We start from the raw sequence: 20,911 nt of genomic DNA on the forward strand, positions 1-20,911 counted from the left end.
AATAGCTTACATGATTTATAACATTTATATTTATCTCACAATGGTTCTGAGACATTTTTTCATTATTTGACTTGTAAAAGAATTTATTTTTTAAAAAAATTAAAATTAACTTCTAAATAGACTGATATACTTCTAAATATACTTCATGAGAGAGAAAATTCTAATACCGAAAGAGACGATAAACCAGTTCAAAATATAAGAAAATCTAACAAAAATTGGTTAAAAATTGATATTAAAATTTTTAAAGTAAAGACTTGAGATTTTTTTGAAAAGTGAAAATATTATCTAATTATAATTTTTTTAATATGTTAAAGATTTTTCACTCATATATTTAATTTTTTTCATAATAAATTTATTTTGACCTTTTATCATAAATTTTGTATGGACTCTCATGTTTTTATAATAAAATCTTCATGGTAATGTATTGGGAAAAACATATTATAAATATTAAAGTTATGTTATTTATTGATAATTGGAAGTGTTTATTTTATTGTTACCTATTTTATAAGATTCAAATCCCAATGCATGAGGTGACCAAAGACCAATAAAACAATCTTTGTCTGACTATGTTTTTGTTCTTGTCTATGGATATATATATATATATATATATATATATATATATATATATATATATATATATATATATATATATATATATATATATATATATATATATATATATATATATATATATATAGATATATGTTGCATTTTGTGCTTTTGACTTTTCCAGTGAATTTTGGAGAGAAGTGCTTCATGTCATTCTCTTTCAAAGTTCAAAATTATTTGGAAGAATGATTAGATTAGGGAACAAGAACATATGCATAAAAAAAAAGTGTTATGCAATGAACAATAAGGTTGTGATGTTGTCATGAAAAAAGCTAAAGGTGGTCTGATGAAGTAAAAGTTTGCATTTTGCAAGTTTCCTTTTGAGACTGTTATCATATATCTATGTACTGCGACTGAGGAGTTCATTCATTCATTTATATTCACACCTACCAATAAAATTAGGCTAAGTGATTGATTAATTTCATTTGAATTTAAGGTGTACAAAGTATTAACTATTAATTGGAGTTTCCTAATGCACGAAACCAAGAAAATATATTTTTATTTTTTAAGCAACAAATTATTGTTTTTATTTTATATCCAAAATAATAACACCAGAATACAAAGAAGGAACCACTCTGTCTAGAAAACAGGTAATTGCTATTTGTATCAATTAATATTGATATTTCTCAATAACATTTAATTTTAGCAATATTAATTAAAATTATTATTTTTAAATCACTTCCCTCTTTACAAATATAATCGTAAATTAATTATTTGTATTTATATTTAAGTCTATCTTACAGTTCTTTTAACAATTTTGTTGATAGTGAATATTCATTGTATATACATATATGTTTATGCTAATTGTGTAATAATTAGTCATTTGACTCGTGTGTTTTGAGACGATGAATTTTGTTTTCTTTAATAATTTAAAATAAATTAAAAAATTACAAATAGATATTAAACTTTAAATAATAATGATAAATATGATTCAAAATATAAAAAAATATTAATTTTAAATTTATAATTCAATGCAACAATCTTAAATATTCACGATCATGAGAACATTAATGATATCTACAATTATGAAAATACTAATGATAGTAATATTGTTTTGTTCGATATGAAGGTTAGAAAAAGTCCATCTGTGCTTTAATTTTTCTCTTTGAAAAATTAAAGAAAATAAAAATACAAATCATTTTTCCAGTTTTTCTCTTTAAAAAATCTAACAAAATAAGTGTTTAAATAAATAAAAGCAAATGTGTAAATAAATGTATAAATGTACGTAGAATAATATAATGCATAAATGTATATAATATAGTGTATATAATGTATAACGTATACATAAATGTATTAATAAAAATGTATAATGTATAATATATAATATGTAGCAAATATATTTAATATTTAATTTTTAATATGTATCAAATCATGTTAATGTTAAACCACTAAATAAAAATGAAAGCCCAATCAAGTTTTTAATTTTCAATCCATTTTTTGAAAAAATCACTTTTTAAAAAAGTCCATTTTTCCTTTATTTTTCTATTTAAAAAATAAATAAATAAATGCATACGAACACACAAAAACACACACACATATATATATATATATATATATATATATATATATATATATATATATATATATATATATATATATATATATATATATATATATATAATAAAATAAAAGTTCACCGAATGAAAATACAATTCCAGACCCAACCTATGAAAATGAAGGTCCATCTATTGGTTAATCAAGTTTTTCATTTTCAATTCATTTCCAAAAGAAATTTCAGATTTTCAAAAGGTCCACCTCGCCTTTAACTTTTCTCTCTAAATAATAAAAGAAAACCAAAGAATATAAATTATGCGGACATGTGTCTATACATTTAAAAAAAAAATACTTAAACTTTAAAATGCTTTTCAAATTCTAAATTACAGAAGTTACTTTTCAATCTTAAAGAAGTTAAACTTATCATACATTATAACATTTCCAGGTATAATATTTCTTAAATCCTATTTCTGCGATGAAACAAACACTTTTGTTCTTTTCGCAGCTTAAAGAATTACAAAACTAATTGTGATTTACAAACCCAGCATTTTCTACTTTCTAAATAGGATACTGATTTATATAACATCTCCATATACTTGACAGATAAGATGATAAATGTAATTACCTATCATAGTCATTCACCTTATTCTCTTCATTGCAAGGGGATTACCATACTAAGAGCCAAAGTCAGAGACTCTGCCAACAGCTTTTTTTGTTGTGGTGACTGCAATTCAAAATACATAAAAGAAAAACAATTTAGTAGGATAATTCACATTTAAGAAACTACTAATGATCCTGTGATATCTATGGATAAGCTGCACGAGGGGTTTATCAAAGAGATTTCCATCAGTGAAATTCATTGCCTATAAGCTCTCCATATCTTGTTTTTCTCTACAAACAATACAACTTGCTTCTGAAAAGTCATATACGGAGAAGAAATAATTAGGTACTCTGTTACAAAATCATAATTAGGTACTCTTATTTCTTCCTGAGATCAATTCCAGCCTTCTTTGCAACTGCATCAAGTCCATTCTTCTCTATGGTTTTCAATGCCTTAGTTGATAAACGCAGCTTCACAAAGCGCTTCCCCGCTTCCCACCAAATTCTTTTGTACTGAAGGTTCACAAACTGCAGTTTCTTTGTCTTATGGTTTGAAAATGATACTTTGTTGGCCCTGTTTGATTTCTTTCCAGTGAAGGGACAAACTCTCTCTGAAAAAAAAAAAAACAATAAAATCACAGCATTAGAACAATCAATCACCAATCAACTAGTTTTTCTTTTTTATTTTTTTGAATCAACAAAAACAAAATTTATTCAAACTTGTAGCCAAACGATCACAAGGTGTGACCCGCCAAAAAATGCACTCCACGGATATGTATAAAATAATCTACAGGGAAAAACAAAATAAACATCCATCCATTTTGCACATATCTCACCCCAAAAATAACAAATTTAACTTAGTAACATGATTGCAGTCTATGACGCACACATTCGATGTGGCCATACGAAAATTTTATATTAAAAATAACATGTGTAAGATGCATATTTAAAAATTTATAAAATATAATAAATATATGATTGCAATTGTACATATCCAATTCATAAACACACATTTATTAGACATTATCAAAATAAATAAAAAAATATAAATCATTGTCATAATAACTTACTTTCTATTATTTATATACAGGAATAGCACTGCCAATCTTAGTACCCTTTTAAAATAATACATAACGAAAACAATTTTCATTTTGATTTGTGAAGAGACAATGTTTCCATGTTTCTGTATTGCACGTACTTTATGTTTCTTATAGTTTTATTAGATATACACGTTTTCAAAGTGTGAGCACTTCACCAATACGTATCAGCGAAGTATCTAAAATGATTGATATCAGGTTCGTGAAACAAATAAAAGTATTGATGTTTCATGAGTTTGGATACTTCGTCAACAAGTACGAGTGCAATGCCCCAGAGAGTAATGGATGTGTGAAACAAATTAAAGTATCAGTGCTTCATAGATTGCAGTTAAGAATCACACAGTAATGACAGTGAAGATGACTCACACCAACAAGTAACGATTTTAGAAAATCGTTAGTTATGCATGATCTCTTGACGTTTGGCTTGAAAAATATTTTCTATTTTCAATTTTAAATAAAAAAAATTCCGGAATAGTGAAATTAAGAAACAATGAAACCCATAAAAAAATGTTTTCATCGTTTGTAATATAAACTTTTGAAATCAGAGAACAAAGAAAAGAATATGATAGCTTGACTAACGGAAAGAATCAGAGCAATTAATATAGTGCATGTTACATTAACACTCTGTATTATTTCTTCCAAATTCACACAATACCCAAGCCTTTGTTTCCCTACAGTAAGAAATACACTACACTATACTGATACTCTATAACGTCAGAAATACATTGCACCATACACTTCCTTAATTGTTTGAAATATATGACGCTGATACTCAATTGCTAAATCTTATTGTTTGGGTTTGGATCCAACTTAACTCCATAATACTGGTTTGTAAAGTGAAGTTTTTACCCTACTTGTATATTCCTTTTTAACCATTTGACTAGCTGATGTGGGACTAAAGAAACCATCACTCTTGAAGTTGCAATTTCGGAAACTCCAAAGAGAGTCACAACTTAGCCGGGCTACTGCTTTTCCAACACTTAAAAGAATACATTACACCATATACTACCCCAGTAAGAATAAAAACAGAAATTGCCATTGGTGAGTGTATAGCTAAGCACATAAGTAATATCATTAGCATTTAAAGAGTAAATAAGCTCAGAAATGGATACTAAAAATTGGCATTACCTTTACAACCCCTATCTTAAAAATAACTAGAGTCACATATATTATAAACAAAATAAATATTTTTTTACTGAAACAATTTAATTAAAACAACCTCCCTCTCTCAAGCAATCATTTCCTTTACAGATTAAAAATACAAATATGGATATATTAAGAAAAACAATGAGATGATTTAGAGATTTTGGGGGTGGAGGAAGTATATTGGTACATATAATTAAAAGAAGAAGAAGAAAACAACGTTGGAAGAAAATTTCCAACTGGCTATACATTTCCTAATTACTAATGGGAACCAACATGAATGTTAGGGTTATGAATTGGGTGAAAGTCAGAGAATTGAAGAAGTAACGGGAATTGCTTACTGGCTACGATGGGGAGAGGTGCGGGGAACGAGGGAGAAGCGGTGACGGGCGGTATGGGGAATTTGGGGCAGCAGATTCTGAGGCCGCTCAACTGCGAGCTGACGAAGCCAAGATCCGCTGAAAGTCAAAATCAAAATCATTGATTTCACAAACACAAACAGAGAATCAAAGATGAAGAATGGAAGAAAGAAGGAAGAGAAGATGAGTGTTACAGGGTTTGTTGAGACCGAAGCTGTTCCTAAACGACACCGTACAGCTTGCAGAACTCGCCATTGCCATTGCCATTGTCATTTCTTCTGCGTTTGTTATCTCTTCAAATTTCCTACTACTTGGTACCCACACACCATGCGCTGCACCCGGATAAGATGAAAAAAAAATATTATAATTAATTTTATCCATATTATTTATATCTAAAAATATTTTTTATTTATTTATGATTTTTCAGTTTTTTTTTCTTTTGAATAGATAGGCCAGAAGCACCTAATTTTACGATAAACTTAGATATATAAGATTTATAAATTATAAGAGAGGATAATGATATTTAATTATAAAGGCTTTTTTGATTTTGGAGGATGAAATTCTGTGGAAACTCTGTTAAATTTTGTGAGTAGTGACAGAGAATTACTTCATTCGATGCAACCAAATAATAGCTTTACTTGTTATTATTATTCTTTTTTTCAATTTAATTTGAAATGTAATAACTTGTAAGAAAGATTTCAAATGATTTTAACCTAACTATATATAAAAATGACAAATACTACTGTTTTAAATTATCATCCTTTTAACGAAATCAAAACCAATGTATTACATTGAACTTTTTTTTAACAAAATTAAAAATTATATTGAAAGCACAATTTTTTTTTTAAAAAAAACTCAATGAATAATTCTGAAAAATTATAACTATTATACATAAATTGATTAGGTAAGTTTGTTATTATTATACAAACTTTATTTGTATTTAATGAAAAGTTTGTCTGGAGAATTGTTCAAGTGTCTCTTCCTAAATGCAACCAGTTTTCATTATATAAGAGTGACTCAATAAATTGAAAAAGTCTAAAACAAACATAAAAATAATATCAGCTTTAAAACCATTTTTTGAAGGCATAAAATAATTAGTAATATTTTTTTAAAACATTTTTGTTAAAATCTAAAGTAATTAATATTAAAAAAATATTTTTGAGACATTTTTTAAGGTCTAAAACAAGAGTTTTATAGACCTTGAACCAACCCTATCACTATAGAATATGTCTTGTTTCTTTTTTCTTTCATTTTAAGATATTATTTAACAAAACACGGTTATATATATAAAATTAAATTCTTACAGAAATTAAAATCAAAACTAATTATCTTACAAAGACTACAGTATATTAAAGTTATAAGAAACTTATGATCGTAAGAAAAATTACTTAGTGAACAAACCATGATGAAGGTCACATTTAATCATTTAATTTATTGCGTTAGAAAAAAGATACTTGTGAAAAAGTGCTTTTTTGTACTAAAAAAAAGATGTTTTTATAAATCATTAAGAAAGTCAATAGAATTTCTTAGTCATAAAAATGATAATAGACAAACTTTTATAAAAATATCACTCCTTTGACAAACGCAACAAACTTTTCTTGATGTTCCTTTCCAAGAGTTAAAGAATTGAGGAAGGTGTGAGTTGTTAAACTTCTTATCATATAGAAAAGCAGAAAGTACAGAGAAATAATGCACACAATGATGAATCCAATGCCAAAAATTATGGTACTTGTTTCCCAAGCCACCTTGCATACAAAGAATCATCTTTATGTACCAGAAAAAGATTAAGTCCTAATCATGATCATCACACAAATGGAAAAGTAAATAGACAATGGCTATGTCATTCTCATTCTTTGCAAATTGTTAATGGACATGTCCCATGATCCTACCTGTATTCATCGGTTCCTTTGTCCATTCAGACATCCTTACTTTAGAAAAGCAAAAGCCCTTTGAGGTTGAATATGTTTTCCCAAAAGCTCAACAACAAACAGCATAGGAACAATGATGGTTTGTTATAACTTGTTAAATTGTAATGACAGCATTTTTTACAACATTTTAAAGAACACATATGCATGGGTATGTAGGCTAAGGCTGCTTAATAATCATGGACTCACCGAAAGTGAATGCTGTTTGGTCACATTATCTTAGATTATGAAGCAATCATGGTCTAAGTTTGTAATGCCAGATAGATAAAAAAGAGATGAAGTTTTACATGTGATCAATTACTTTAAGGGTGTGATAATTATGCGAACATATCTGACCCAGAATGAAGAATATGGAGCAAGCAAGACCATGTTACTGGCTATAAACACTCTGGCAATGTGGCATAAATGAAGCTGTCCTCAAATGTCTAAAGTTAAGAGCATGTGAACATCATCATCAGTATCACTATCATGGTATGGCATAGCCTTGTTGTTCTTGGAGATTTTTAACTCCGAGCCTTTTTAATTGATATATCTTGTTCTATTATAAGCAAATCAATTGTGTGGGGATTATAGCATAATCTCTTTGCATTGGTTATATTGCAGGATTTGGACAGCTGAGCATGGGCAACGAAATGGGTAATAACAACACATCTGCTATCAAAGGTACATGTTTTTTTGGATTGCTGAAGAAATTTTGGTTAAGTACAGTACAATTTTTCCTGTCTTTAACTCTTAATTTCATTTTCCATTTTGCAGAGGAAGATAACTTAGGTGAAGCGGAGAAAAATGGTTTCCAAGACGATACTAATGAAACATCTATAGCCAAAGATGTTGCGGAAAAAGCTTCAATTGATATAACAAATGAGCCAGGGAAAGATACATGGCAGGATGAAGGTCATGCAGAAGATGTAAAAGGGAAAGCTCAAACAATTACAACAGATGAAGCCAAAGATGAAGACTCTCAAGATAAAACTATAGGCTTTGCTTCTAACCATACAACAACAGTGCTTGAAAATGATTCAATGAAAGGAGATGCTCATGCAAGTGATGTAAATATGGAAAATCAAACTCCTCCAACAGCTGAGGCTGAAGTTGTTCGGGAGAAAGGTGCAGCAGCACTGGCTTCCGAAGATGCAACAACTGAACTTGGAAAAGTTACACTGCAAGAAGATAGTCATGGTGATCGTATGAAAGAAAACATGAAAATGCTTCCATCGGATGAAGACAAAGATGTTCAGGAGGAAGAAGCCGAAGCTTTTCAGGATGAAGTCACAGGGCTAAATTCCAACAATACGGAAAGCAGGCTAAAAAATGATTTGTTGGAAGAAGATACTTGCAAAAGTGACTTGAATATGGAAAATAAAATACATCATCCAACTGCTGAAGTCGAGGATGTTCAGGAGAAGACTACAGGAATGACTTCCTACTATTCTAGAAGTTCACTTGAAAATGATAAATATGAAGGAGACCCTGAGGATGATGTTAATGCAAATCATCAAAAGCACAAAACAGTTGAAGAGAAATTTGATCAACTACACATAGAAACAAGCCTGGATTTTGATGATGAAACAAGTGAATTTGATGTTAAAACTCATGAAGATAAACAAGAAGCTAATGCAGTAAACCTTACTGCCAATGGCAAAGATGTTCAGGAAAAATCTATCATCCCAGCTTCCGATGCTGCATTGAAGTTGACAAATTCTTTTGAAGGTTCAGGTTGGTAATTTCTTTCAAAATGATGCATATAAAATAACTAATACTGATTGTTCAAATCTCACTTAGACCAGATGTTTTCTAGTCTTTATAAGATTCAAGCAATACTTAGCTTACGAACTGATTTTGTGGAATTGATTTTGGTGAGTCCAAATTTTAAAATGATATTTAAGTCTATCCAAAATATGTTATTGGGTCTCCTGTTTTTGTCTGTACTTTAGATGTCTGTTCCTAGGAATGAAAGGGTGTTGTTAATCTGGTCACCAACTTTTGTCCAACTTAAGATTATAAGTTCAACTTCTAAGGGTAATCTACAAAAATTACTCATAATTCTGTTTTATAGGAGATGAAATAACTGAAGTCAGACAACCTGAAAAGTCTCCGAGCGATGGATCAGTTGAAGCTAAAGGTGGAAAGTCTGAGAGCTTGTCAAGTTTTTCTTTGGAAGGCACTGAAGAATATGAGAAGCAAGAGGCATGCTTCAGAGAACACTGGATAGAAACATGTAATCATCACCTTAATAATAAGCCTTCAATCCAACAAGGTCAGGATTTAAGGCTATAGTTTTAATATTTTGGTCGCCCTTATCCACATTTTCTAAAACAAAGTTGAGTTAGGCCTTATAAAAGATTGATAACGATTCTGTTTTGTAGGGGATGAAATAACTGAAGTCGGACAACCTGAAATGTCTCTAATTGATAGATCAGTTGTAACTGAAGGTGGAAACTTGGAGATCTTGTCAAGTTCTTCATTGGAAGACACTCAAGAATATGTGAAGCAAGAAGAGACACGCGTGAGAGAACACACGTTAGTAACAGATAATCATGACCTCAATAGTGATCCTTCAATCTTACAAGGTTAGGACCTTTTCTAGATATTTTGATAGTCTTGTCCATATTTACTTGATTAATTCCATTTGAGTTAGGCCTTCTTATCCTAAGAGTAATTTACAAAAAACGTACTTATAATTTTGTTTTATAGGGGATGAAATATCTGATTTCAGACAACCTGAAAAGTCTCCAAATGATGAAGCGGTTGAAGCTAAAGATGGAAACTCTGAGAGTTTTTCATCGTTTGAAGACACTGAAGAATATGAAAAGCAAGAAGAAACCTGCTTGAGAGAACAATTGTTGGTGGCATATAGCCATCACCTTCATAATGAGCCTTCAACTGAACAAGGTTAGTACAGTTCTGTTAATTTTTTGACAGTCTTATCCACGGTTAACTGATTAATACCAGTTGAGTTAGGTACCAAACCAAATTCTGAGAGTAATTTATAAAAAAGACTATGATTCTGCTTTTACAGGGGATGAAGTAACCGAAGTCAGTCAACCTGACACTTCAAACGATGGATCAGTTGAAGCTGAAGCTGGAAACTTTGAGATCTTGTCAAGTTCTTCACTAGAAGGCACTGAAGAATACAAGAAGCAAGAAGAGTCATGCTTGAGAGAAGAAATATTACTAACACATAATCTTCAGCTTAATAATGAGCCTCCAATCCAACAAGGTTAGGACAATTCTGTTAATATTTTGATAGCCTTGTCCATATTTACTTGATTAGTGCAAGATTAGATCCACTTGTTGAAATGTTTTAGATTTTAATCCTAAAGTTAAGCTTCCAAATTATCAGAGATTGTAAGCCCACACTGAAAATTTAAGATGTATTTATTGTCTTGATTTGAATTATAGCAGATGTAGAGGAATCAACGGTTTTAACATTGAGTGCTGTGAACATGTCAAACAATATAGAGATTCAAGAATCAAGTGGACATTCTGACAATGATGAGCCAGACAAATTTCTCTCCGAACAATCATTTCTAGGCACAGACTCACTCCTAGAAGATAATTTGTTGGATACTAATTCTCACTCTGAGCAGATTAAGGATGATGGCTTAGCAAAAGAAATGAAATCCCATGTAGAATTATGTACTGACATGTTGGATACTACATCTGATTCCCTAAGTATTGACACCACCACCAATGGTAATTCATTGACCAAGGTAAATTGTACTACTGAGGATTCCCACACCTCACCTCTTGAATCTTCCCTTGTGGTTAGTCCAATTAAATTTGACCATGAGGAAAATTGCAAGGTACCATATGGAAAAAGTATATTAAGCAGAAGTGGATCAATGGAGAATTCACACGATTGCAATTCAGATCAATGCATCAAATATTCATTGAAGGAATACAACATGGTGTATATATGTGATGTGTCAATAGAGTCTAATGGGGACTGCAATGGAGAGAGAAATATGTTACTTGATTCTGATGTCTTCAGGCTTGCCACTAATGATCAAGTTGAAGAATCTAAAGTCACCGAGAATGGAGTACCATTTGATGCTTATATTAACAACTCCAACAAGGCTTCAGAGGAAAGTGGTGCTACTTCAGAAGAAAAACATTCTGCGGTTCCTGAAGCCAAAAGGGTTTCTCTTATTGAAGGTTTAACTGATGTTGATTGCAGACATGATGAAGGAAACGAGAATAAAATTGAAGAAACGAATGAAAAGCCAGAAGTTTCAAATGTCATGATAAATACTTTTGAGGGGACTGAAATGTCAGAACAGTGCAATTGTGATCTGGTAACTATAAATCAGGAAGAATCTTTTCCCTTGCAAAATAATTCCTCTTTGTTGCATTTGTATGATGACCATCAGGACAATGTAAAGCAAGACAGAAGTTTAACTGCTACCAGCATGCCAAACTTAGGTTGGAAGCAAACAAACAAGACCAAAAACTCTGGCCACACCATTGACAACTCTAATTCTTCTGAGTTAACAGTTCCATCTCTAGACTTGGATAATAAAGAAGCATTTGAGAAAGAAGATAAAGAAGATCCAGAACATACAGAAGCAGAACTAACAACTTCTACAGCTACCATGTCCATTGTTGAACCATATTCAAACAAGTCCATATTTGAAAATGGTGCAAATGAAACAAAGGAAAGTATAACAAGGCCCAGTACTGAATCAAACCCTGACAATCCAAACACCTCGAGTCAGATGCAACAATCACCAAGCTTCAATCTCAACCTCAGAAAGGAAGCAAGGCCTGGAGAATCAGATAAGATTCCACTGCTTCATCAGAATAAGTCTGCAAATGAAAGCTTCTCAAAACAGAATAGTATGAATCTCATAAACTCAATGCCTCATTCTCAATATGAGCAGTGCATGTTACACAGTGAAGAAATGCCAGTGGAAGAGAAAATAGTTACTATGGAAAGAAGTTACTCTAGGAAATCTAAAGCTCCATTCATAGGCCTCTTAAAAGAAGAGGAAGAAGCTCATCTTCTAGGCATGGCACGGACACAAGACAACCATGCTGGCACAAAGAATACAGTGTCATCTACTTCACCTAAAAAAGATAAGCGAAAGCCTCGATCTTCCTTCTTCAGCAGCTGCATGTGTTGTGCAACTGTACCTTGAGAATTACACTTACAATTCTATTTTACTTTTCTCCTTTGTGTTGTGAGTTTCTTTCTAATTTATCAAGGTTTTAAAAACAGTCCATAATTACAGTGGTGGTTATAACGTCAAGGCTTTGAAGATTTCATGACCACCATGTGACAGCAATTGCAACTTTAACTGTGGCATTTCTCGACAAACCTCCCTAATATCAAAGATTTCATTGTAACTGTGACTTCAATTTAAAGCCTTGTAATTTGTTTTTTTGAAAGTGAAGTTTTGATCTGGAAAATTCTGACGGGCAATTTGGCATCATGGTGAGTTCAACCAACAGCGGGGACACTGCAGCAACCATGATCATTGGTTTCCGTGCTTATTTTCTGATGCAAGTTCAAGATGAAGTGAATAGACCAACTTTTCTGCTTTTGATTGTATGTTGTAACGTTTTTTTTTCTTTCCACAGTGAACTTGGACAATTATACTGATAAAACCTCATTCTTGTGTTTGACTTTTTTATGCACAACAGAACGAATATATATATATATATATATATATATATATATATATATATATATATATATATATATATATATATATATATATATATATATAATCATGAATCTGCATGATTAAAAAAGTATTGACCAAAAAAACATATATATAAAAGAAAATGTATCTAAAAGAGAAGTGAAAAATGAAAGGCAACAAAATGTGTCAGATTTAAGTGGCCTCAGCTGGTAATGAGACATTAGAACAGTAGAAGAATATGAGACATAATATGCCTTAAAGACAGCTAAGTGCAAGCTCTGTTATGACTTGTACACATTATTTTTGGAGAAAACATGGTAAACATAAAGTCAGTGTAACAACTAATATGAAGGAGTGTTGTTTATTTGTTTTATGTATATCCCAAGGCTACATCAGAAAGAGATGAAAGCAAAAGCAAAGGTGGAGAAAATGACAAAGTTCTCCATAGATTTTCTGATGATAACTCACATGTGTCCAACTCCAAACCACCATTATTTATAGGTCAAAGTTCAACTCCATAAATTTTCTGATGATAAATTTTCTCATTCAGCAGTCGCTGTTGTCAAGTGTTGTTATATGTCGTGTTTTTGTTTCAAGAAAAAGACATATTTGTAGGGTGGTTGGATCTTAGAAACTAAGTTTGAAAGTACGAAAATTCATTGGCATTTAGAAAGCCCTGGTTCAAGAAGTTCCGAGAACTAAGAATATGAGACAGAGGCGTTATATTTATTGAGTTTGAGTCTTACATTGTCCTAAGATTTTGTGGTGTTAAAGTTTTTAATTTTTTATTACTAAATTTTATTTTTAATTTAGGAGTCCCAAATAAGAATTACTTCAAGTTTTAGTATCAAATAAAAGCAAATAATTAAACTTATTTATTAATTTCAAAAACTTTCTCACTCAATTAAATGTTTCTATTTTAATTATTATTCAACGTGTGATAATTAAGTCAAACACTACCCGAGTAAATATATCTGACTTTGACTGTGTTTAAGGAACAAGGTTATATGTCAACACATGTCAACACACCTCTTGCAGAAATTTTGGGACCTTAAAAAGAAGACTTAAATATAATGTTAGATAATACTTTTATATACTTTTCATAACTTAAGTCATATTTTATATCAAGACATTCTAAACTAGAACTGTCATAATTCGCGTGTCAACCCGATTCACCATGGGTTTGAGTCGAGTTGAATTTAAAAAAATTATACTTTTTTTTATGCGGGTCAGATTTAAACCTGGTTTATTTAAACCCGGCTCATGCGGGTTGAACTCGTGGTGGGCCGGGTTGGCCCACCAACCTACCTACCTAATTTTATTTTATTAAAATTTTATTTTAATTTTATAAAAAATATTTATTATTTTGTTTTTGCTTGAAAAAATTATTTAAGTTCCTTATTTTCAAAATTAATTAAACGGGGAAATGAAATTTGGGAGTGAAATTGAACCAACTTGTTTACCCACCAACCCGTGGTGGGTCGGGTCGGGTTCGAATTTTTCTGGCTCACTAATAAATGATCCGGGTTGGGTTGACTCACTAAGTGACCAACCTGTGATGGGCTGGGTCCGATCGGGCCGGGTGGTCATTTTGACAGCTCTATTCTAAACAATAAAAAAACAATGAATAATATGAATTAAATAATAATAATAATGATGATAAGAGTTGAAAAATTACAAAAATTACGCTTTGATATTTTTTTGCTGTAACAATTATATATATATATATATATATATATATATATATATATATATATATATATATATATATATATATATATATATATATATATATTAAGAATACTTTTAAGGAACAGAAGAGTAATTGCTAAATTAACTTAAACCGTGCTTAGTGGATCAAAATTATAAATGTTTCCACCTAGCTTAACTTATTACATATGTTATCATGAAAATATTAATTTAATATAGTCTACTATGATTTGGTGAATTAAACAAGTCAATATACCTAAATTTGAAAATAAGAAAATGAAAAATATTTTTAAATTTTTTATACATTTAAAAAATATAATACGTAAAAATTAAAACTCCCAGAATTAAAAACTTTATGTAATACATCACGACTTAGAAATTTAAAATTGTCATAGTAACTTATTTTTCAATCTTCAAACTTGACGTGCTTTTAGCATTATTCTTATATAATCAAAGCTTTTGAAAGTTTTACCCGATACAAAATTCCAAGTAATATTAAATTTTTAATTTAATGTTATCGTTGTAATTAAACGTTTTTGTTTTCATTTTTTTTAATCGCTCAACTTAAATAATTCAGGTCATAGGAAAATCAAGTCTAAATTTTTAATTTATTATAAAAATATTTTCATTTTCACTTAACTCGACGCGGATGGAGTTAACCTATAAGTATAAACTTATTTTAATCGCTCGTTATTGTGACAATATTTGTATTATTCATGTGTTTTTAAATCGTAAAATTCAAATACAATTTTTATATTTTAATTCAATATATATAAAAAAAAGTAATAAAATAAGGTAGTTTGTAATATTGAAATAAAGTAAATTGCAGCATACATTAACATGTCATGAAGGAGAGTGGCCAATTTAAGAAATTCTTAAACCGAACTCGAATTAATTTTAAAACATAATTAAGGAATGTTAAACTGAAAATAAAAAATAATTATGGGTTGGAATTTTGAACAAATGAAATGATATATATATATATATATATATATATATATATATATATATATATATATATATATATATATATATATATATATATATATATGTGAGATGTGAAAGCTAATGTATATTGGTCATTCACACATGATGCATATGTGCTACATTAATTATAGTACAACAAACGTTAAAAAGAAAACATATGAAAGTTTCATCCAACGGTCATCATCATCTTCACAAATTCATCATAGTTAACTTGACCATCACCGTCCAAATCCGCTTCTTTGATCATCTGCTCCACCTCCTCATCACTTAATTTCTCACCCAGATTTATCATAACGTGTCTCAACTGCATAACAAACAAACCATTTTAATTTTATTTTTCAAACTTCATCTAAGATGGAAACTTTATCTTAAAAATCAATTTTATAAAATTAAGTTAAACTTAAAATATACTTTTTAATAATTAAATATTTTTATTTATAAGTTATTGATATGTATGGAAAGATTAATTGAAAAAAAAATGACACCGCATGAATATCAATAATTGAAGGAGGAAATTTGACCAAGATGGGTTGAAAATTTTAAAAGGAAGAAAAAACCTGCATATGCAGCTTCTGCTACGTAGCCAGAAAAGTAAACGCACATTTATAGAAAAATATTGAAAAGGGAAGAGGTTCGGTTTTGTTAAAGTTTGAAGAAACGCTTAGAACGCTTTGATTTGTCATTGCCGTCAAAGAAAGAAAATATAAAAAGTGAATAGAAAGAATAAAAAGGTCATATAATATATACCTCACTTGCTGAAATGTAACCGTTTTGATCTTTGTCAAACACCTTGAAGGCCTCTTTGAGATCTTCCTCTGCATCACTTTCCTAAATCAGAAAAATGAGTTAATCTCTGGAAGAAAAGCATGGTTTGGAAGTATATACATATAATCATATACTTACTTTCATTTTCTTGGCCATTAAGTTCAAAAACTCAACAAATTCTATGGTTCCGTTGCCATCTGCATCGACCTCGTTTATCATATCTTGGAGCTCTTCTTCCGTGGGGTTCTGATCCAGTGATCGGATAACAGTGGCCAATTCTTCCACAGTGATGCACCCTGTCAATTCAACATATATATAAAAGTTATTAGCATTGTTATATTTCTGAAATGAAAACTGAAAAAGAGAAAAAGTGAACTCACCGTCTCCATCTCTGTCAAACAAGCCAAAGGCTTCTTTGATCTCACCAATCTGTTCTTCGCTCAGAACATCTGCCATGGTGTTTGTGTTTATGCTTCACTCAGAAAATAGAGAGAGAAATTTGATTGATGTGTTGTGTATATAGAAATTTTGAACCTCAACTCGGCTATTTGTAGAGGCTAGCTTCAATGTAGAAAGCCTTATTTCTTTTTCAATTAAAAGTTTTTCTTTTTAAAAAAGTATAATTTAGTCAAACCACGTTGATGACTCTGCTGTGCTCCATTCTTGATATTGTTATGGAAATTTTATGAGTTTTAAACCTAAATCAATGTAAAATAAAATTTATATTCATTTATATATTTTAAATTGATTTTATTTATTGTTGATACGAAATTTTTAATATATTTATCATATTATATATAATAATATTTTAATATAATTTCAAAATTATTTATGTTAAATTAACTAAAAGTGAAGTTAATTTATAATATATAAATTTCACTTTATAAAATAGTTTTATAGATGGGTGAGAATGTAGATATAATGGCTTTCATATTTGTTTAGTGAAATGCAGAAATATTATATTGGGGGATGAAATTTGGATCAGTTAATGAATATGAAAACATTAATTAAAATTTATATAAAGTGATAACTGTGTTTGTGAAATAATAGATTATGGTTTTACTTAAAAAAGAAAAGTAAATATTTTTGTAAAGGTTGAATTTGATGTGAGAAGGAAATTCTACGTTTGGCGTTGAATGCATTGATCGCTTTCGACGCGGTTTGAGAATTAGAAAAACACGCGTAGTGTTAATGTTCTAATTAATTTCCATTGGGAAAAACAATTGCACGTAATGTTCTTTCATTGGAAGGGGTCAAAATTTCTGTTTCCGTTATAAAAATTTACAATAATAGTAATAATTAACTAACAAAGTTAATTATTATAATAATACTTTGGAAAATGTTAATGGTAGGTATAAGAGATAACAATTATAATAAGTTACTAACGTAGAAAATTAATAAAATTGTTTTTGTTAATAGTAAGAATTGAACACGTGTTAAAAGCGTATGACGTGTGTTTCATAATCTCAAGAAATAGAAAACGAAATTAACTAATTCTTATGGAATGGTTGTACTTTCAAATTCAAACTAGGCTAACATTTTTTTGAAATCTAGAAGACTTCTTTTTTTAATAATTAATCAATCATTATTCTAAGTTGAGAGTTAATGAAATTACTATTTTTAGTCATGTTGGTTTTTCGGATATGTTTCTAAACTTTTGTTTCCAATCCTAATTGCTTAGAAATTAGAATATTAATGGAATATTTTAATTTAACAACATTGGACGTCCATGAATACTCTTTAGAGTATTCATAATTTGAATAACTTTTAACGTATTTAACTAAATATCATATTATAACTAGAGTTATAGCATGTAATTTTTAAAATATATTAATTAAGAATTTTATCTAAAGGTATCTAATATTTTTTTGTATGTAATATGTACATCACTGAGTTCCAAAAAGTGTGGATTTCCACATGCATATTTAATCATTTTTCTACATCCATCTACCAAATATCCAAGTATAGATTACATAGACAAAAATATTTTATGCTAAAATACTAAGTGACAAATTTGTATAATTGTGTCAAGAATCATATTATTAAAACCCCATATTAGTACTAAGTATTAAACACACATCAACATTAAATAGTATAATTAAAGCACTTTAATTAAATACTTAGTTAAATACGTCAATAAAGAATATAGTAAGATCATGTGGGTCATTCTTCCTAACGACACTGAAGTCTCAATTTTAGAGACAAGTTAATAACATTGATTTCAATAAAACTTTAACTTCCTTACAAGTATAATACTATATATTCGAACTTCTTGTTATGAATAATTAATATTAACTAATATCAGCTAATGTGTTTGAATGAACAAATAATGACACCAAGAAAAGAATTATTAATTTTAGTTAAAACTAATTACATTAAAAAGTGCTCAATCTTACAGAATTAATTTCCAAGTAAAATTTCAGTTAAGATGGAATTTCTACAAATCCTCATCAAAGACATATATGAGCTAGAACAATGATAATTACCCTGTGGTGTACATTTGGTACAAAACAAAGAAAAAAAGCACACCATTTTACTGATCCTGACACTGTTCATCGAACAAGAGGCTACCACATCACACATTCTATTCTTCTTTGCCAGATGACAGATACAAATTAAACTCAGCACATCTTCTGCTTCTGTAAAATCCTCTCCAACAAAAACAGATAAAGCTAGTAACGGCAGAAAACTAAGCTAATGGTTTTGAAGCATGTCAAATAGAAGCAACTCTTTCCTCCTACGTTTGAAAGGTGGAAAGATTGAAGTAAGATGTTGAATTGTTATACCCTTCACACTTCACAAACACTTGACCATCCTACTTTTTCCAATCTCAAATGGGGATGCCCTTTGGAACAATTTTGTCTTTGATCCACATGTAGATTGGTACTAGTACGTAGTAAGTGGATGCAATTACACCAAGGATGAACCGGTAAAGAAACACTAGTGGATTTACAGCCTTCTTCACATCCTCTACCTTGGGACCAAGCTGCATAAAGCCAAGAACAGAACATAGTTGTGTTTGAGAAAAAGCGAAAGCTGAAATCTTAAATGAATCTTAGAATAGTAAGGAGAAGAAAGAAAAAGCAATATTATACGTACCTTGAGGGGAGAGTCTCCAGACAAAGGCTTGACTCCTGTGACTGAGCAACCCATGATGAGACCGTGCCTACGCACCCCACGATACCATTTTGGACCAATCCTTTTGAGCTCAACATCTTTGAATCCAGCCTTTTTAAACCATTCAATGTACTCTTCCTCCTTGGGGAAGAGCATCCACACATCTGCAAAGAACCGAGACAACCAAAATGTTGGGTGGACTGGACCAATAACACAAGCTTTTCCCCCTATCCTTAGCACTCTGTAGGCTTCTTTAATGCCTCGCTGCGGGTCTGGCCAGTATTCAATACTGAAAAACAATCATCATTATTAGACTATGTGATTAATTAGATTGTTATCAAGGTAAATATTGTTGTTACCTTCCAGCAGAAACATATCTATCAGCATAATCAGTTGGAAATGGAAGATCTTCTGCATCACCCTCAATTATCTTGCATTCTTTGAGGGGCTCCTTCTGCTTAGCCTTGGCAAGCTGGTGGGGTGACTGATCAAGAATTGTAACGTTTTTGGCATCCACATGCTTCACTATTCCAAGAGTTGTGAAGCCAGTTCCACCTCCAACATCCACCACCCTCAGGTTACTGCTGTAGAGATCGGCAGGCTCCAGCGCCTCGTCTCTCATGTCTTCGGTCCAGTGGCCAGGATTTATTATATGATCATACACAATAGACAGAAACCTGTAGAACCAAAATGCCTCCTTCTTGTGCTGGATGAACCTAGGCTGAGAAGCAGGCCTAGAGGCTGAGATGCTGCATCTGAGGGTCATGTTTTTTCTGACCCTGAACTTGTCATGAGACGGCACGGCCTTCTTGAAGAAGCACTTGTCGTTCAAGTTAACAGCAGTTGAGGCTAAGCCAGTGATGAGCTTTGGATTTTGGGCTCCATTGAGCATTAAGGAGGCCATGACTGATATATATGAAGATAGGACAATAATACTACAGTTGCAACGAATGGCACATTGCGTGTGGAAAATGGAAAGCAACTATTGATGGTTTATGTCATGAAAACAGGAGAGTAACAGGATCAGTGGAGCAGTGAGAGAGAATTGCTGGAAAGGGCGGTAGAGGTATAGTTGTGTAAGTAAGAATTATGCGGTGAGAGAGAAAGACAGATTGGCAGATGTGCACCACATATCCATTCTGGAGCTAGCTGATACTTCCCACTTGTGCCATACAATCACTTCAATTTCATCCGCTTTGGATTTTCTCTATTGACTAGTTTACATCACCCTCCATAATTTTTTAAAATATTATGCTTTTAATCATTACTTAAATTTCATTCAACACTATTCATAACTTCCCTATACTACTAATCTTAAACAAATATTTTTTTATAATTTACATTTTTGCGAATAATATATTTTAAAAATCATATTTATTTAATATCAATAAACGAATATTCTGGGATGTTTTGCACTTCCTTTTGAAACCGGTAATGAACGAATTTACGTAATGCTT

General features: G+C 30.6%; 4 protein-coding genes across 8 annotated transcripts; 1 reads left to right on the forward strand and 3 right to left on the reverse strand.

Annotated features, from left to right (window-relative positions):
• Positions 1 to 2,930: 2,930 nt before the first annotated feature.
• Positions 2,931 to 5,657, reverse strand: LOC108325352 (50S ribosomal protein L28, chloroplastic). The gene is made up of 3 exons (XM_017558415.2): positions 5,497 to 5,657; positions 5,285 to 5,401; positions 2,931 to 3,314 (listed from the first exon to the last, which is right to left on the reverse strand). The coding sequence occupies exons 1-3, from the start codon at positions 5,573 to 5,575 to the stop codon at positions 3,082 to 3,084; spliced, it is 429 nt and encodes a 142-aa protein (XP_017413904.1). The 5' UTR covers positions 5,576 to 5,657; the 3' UTR covers positions 2,931 to 3,081.
• Positions 5,658 to 7,466: 1,809 nt separating this feature from the next.
• LOC108324370 (uncharacterized) lies at positions 7,467 to 12,774 on the forward strand. 4 transcript variants are annotated; one of them, XM_052875634.1, is made up of 8 exons: positions 7,467 to 7,698; positions 7,831 to 7,890; positions 7,984 to 8,943; positions 9,284 to 9,484; positions 9,594 to 9,797; positions 9,922 to 10,119; positions 10,247 to 10,447; positions 10,630 to 12,774. In XM_052875634.1, exons 2-8 carry the CDS (start codon positions 7,848 to 7,850, stop codon positions 12,366 to 12,368), a joined length of 3,546 nt encoding a protein of 1,181 aa, XP_052731594.1. In that variant the 5' UTR covers positions 7,467 to 7,698; positions 7,831 to 7,847; the 3' UTR covers positions 12,369 to 12,774. The 4 variants fall into 4 exon arrangements, with proteins under 4 accessions (XP_052731594.1, XP_017412805.1, XP_052731596.1 ...); XM_017557316.2 differs by having other exon boundaries at positions 10,633 to 12,774; XM_052875636.1 differs by having other exon boundaries at positions 9,612 to 9,797.
• Positions 12,775 to 15,675: 2,901 nt separating this feature from the next.
• Positions 15,676 to 16,896, reverse strand: LOC108325342 (calmodulin-like protein 8). Of its 2 annotated transcripts, XM_017558402.2 has the most exons (4): positions 16,718 to 16,886; positions 16,476 to 16,633; positions 16,320 to 16,400; positions 15,676 to 15,876 (listed from the first exon to the last, which is right to left on the reverse strand). In XM_017558402.2, exons 1-4 carry the CDS (start codon positions 16,791 to 16,793, stop codon positions 15,739 to 15,741), a joined length of 453 nt encoding a protein of 150 aa, XP_017413891.1. In that variant the 5' UTR covers positions 16,794 to 16,886; the 3' UTR covers positions 15,676 to 15,738. The 2 variants fall into 2 exon arrangements, with proteins under 2 accessions (XP_017413891.1, XP_017413890.1); XM_017558401.2 differs by having other exon boundaries at positions 16,476 to 16,896.
• Positions 16,897 to 18,681: 1,785 nt separating this feature from the next.
• LOC108326079 (2-methyl-6-phytyl-1,4-hydroquinone methyltransferase, chloroplastic) lies at positions 18,682 to 20,569 on the reverse strand. The gene is made up of 3 exons (XM_017559347.2): positions 19,814 to 20,569; positions 19,437 to 19,743; positions 18,682 to 19,323 (listed from the first exon to the last, which is right to left on the reverse strand). Exons 1-3 carry the CDS (start codon positions 20,356 to 20,358, stop codon positions 19,168 to 19,170), a joined length of 1,008 nt encoding a protein of 335 aa, XP_017414836.1. The 5' UTR covers positions 20,359 to 20,569; the 3' UTR covers positions 18,682 to 19,167.
• Positions 20,570 to 20,911: the final 342 nt, after the last annotated feature.

This window comes from Vigna angularis, chromosome 3, assembly GCF_016808095.1.
Source record: "Vigna angularis cultivar LongXiaoDou No.4 chromosome 3, ASM1680809v1, whole genome shotgun sequence".
Lineage (NCBI taxonomy): Eukaryota > Viridiplantae > Streptophyta > Magnoliopsida > Fabales > Fabaceae > Vigna > Vigna angularis.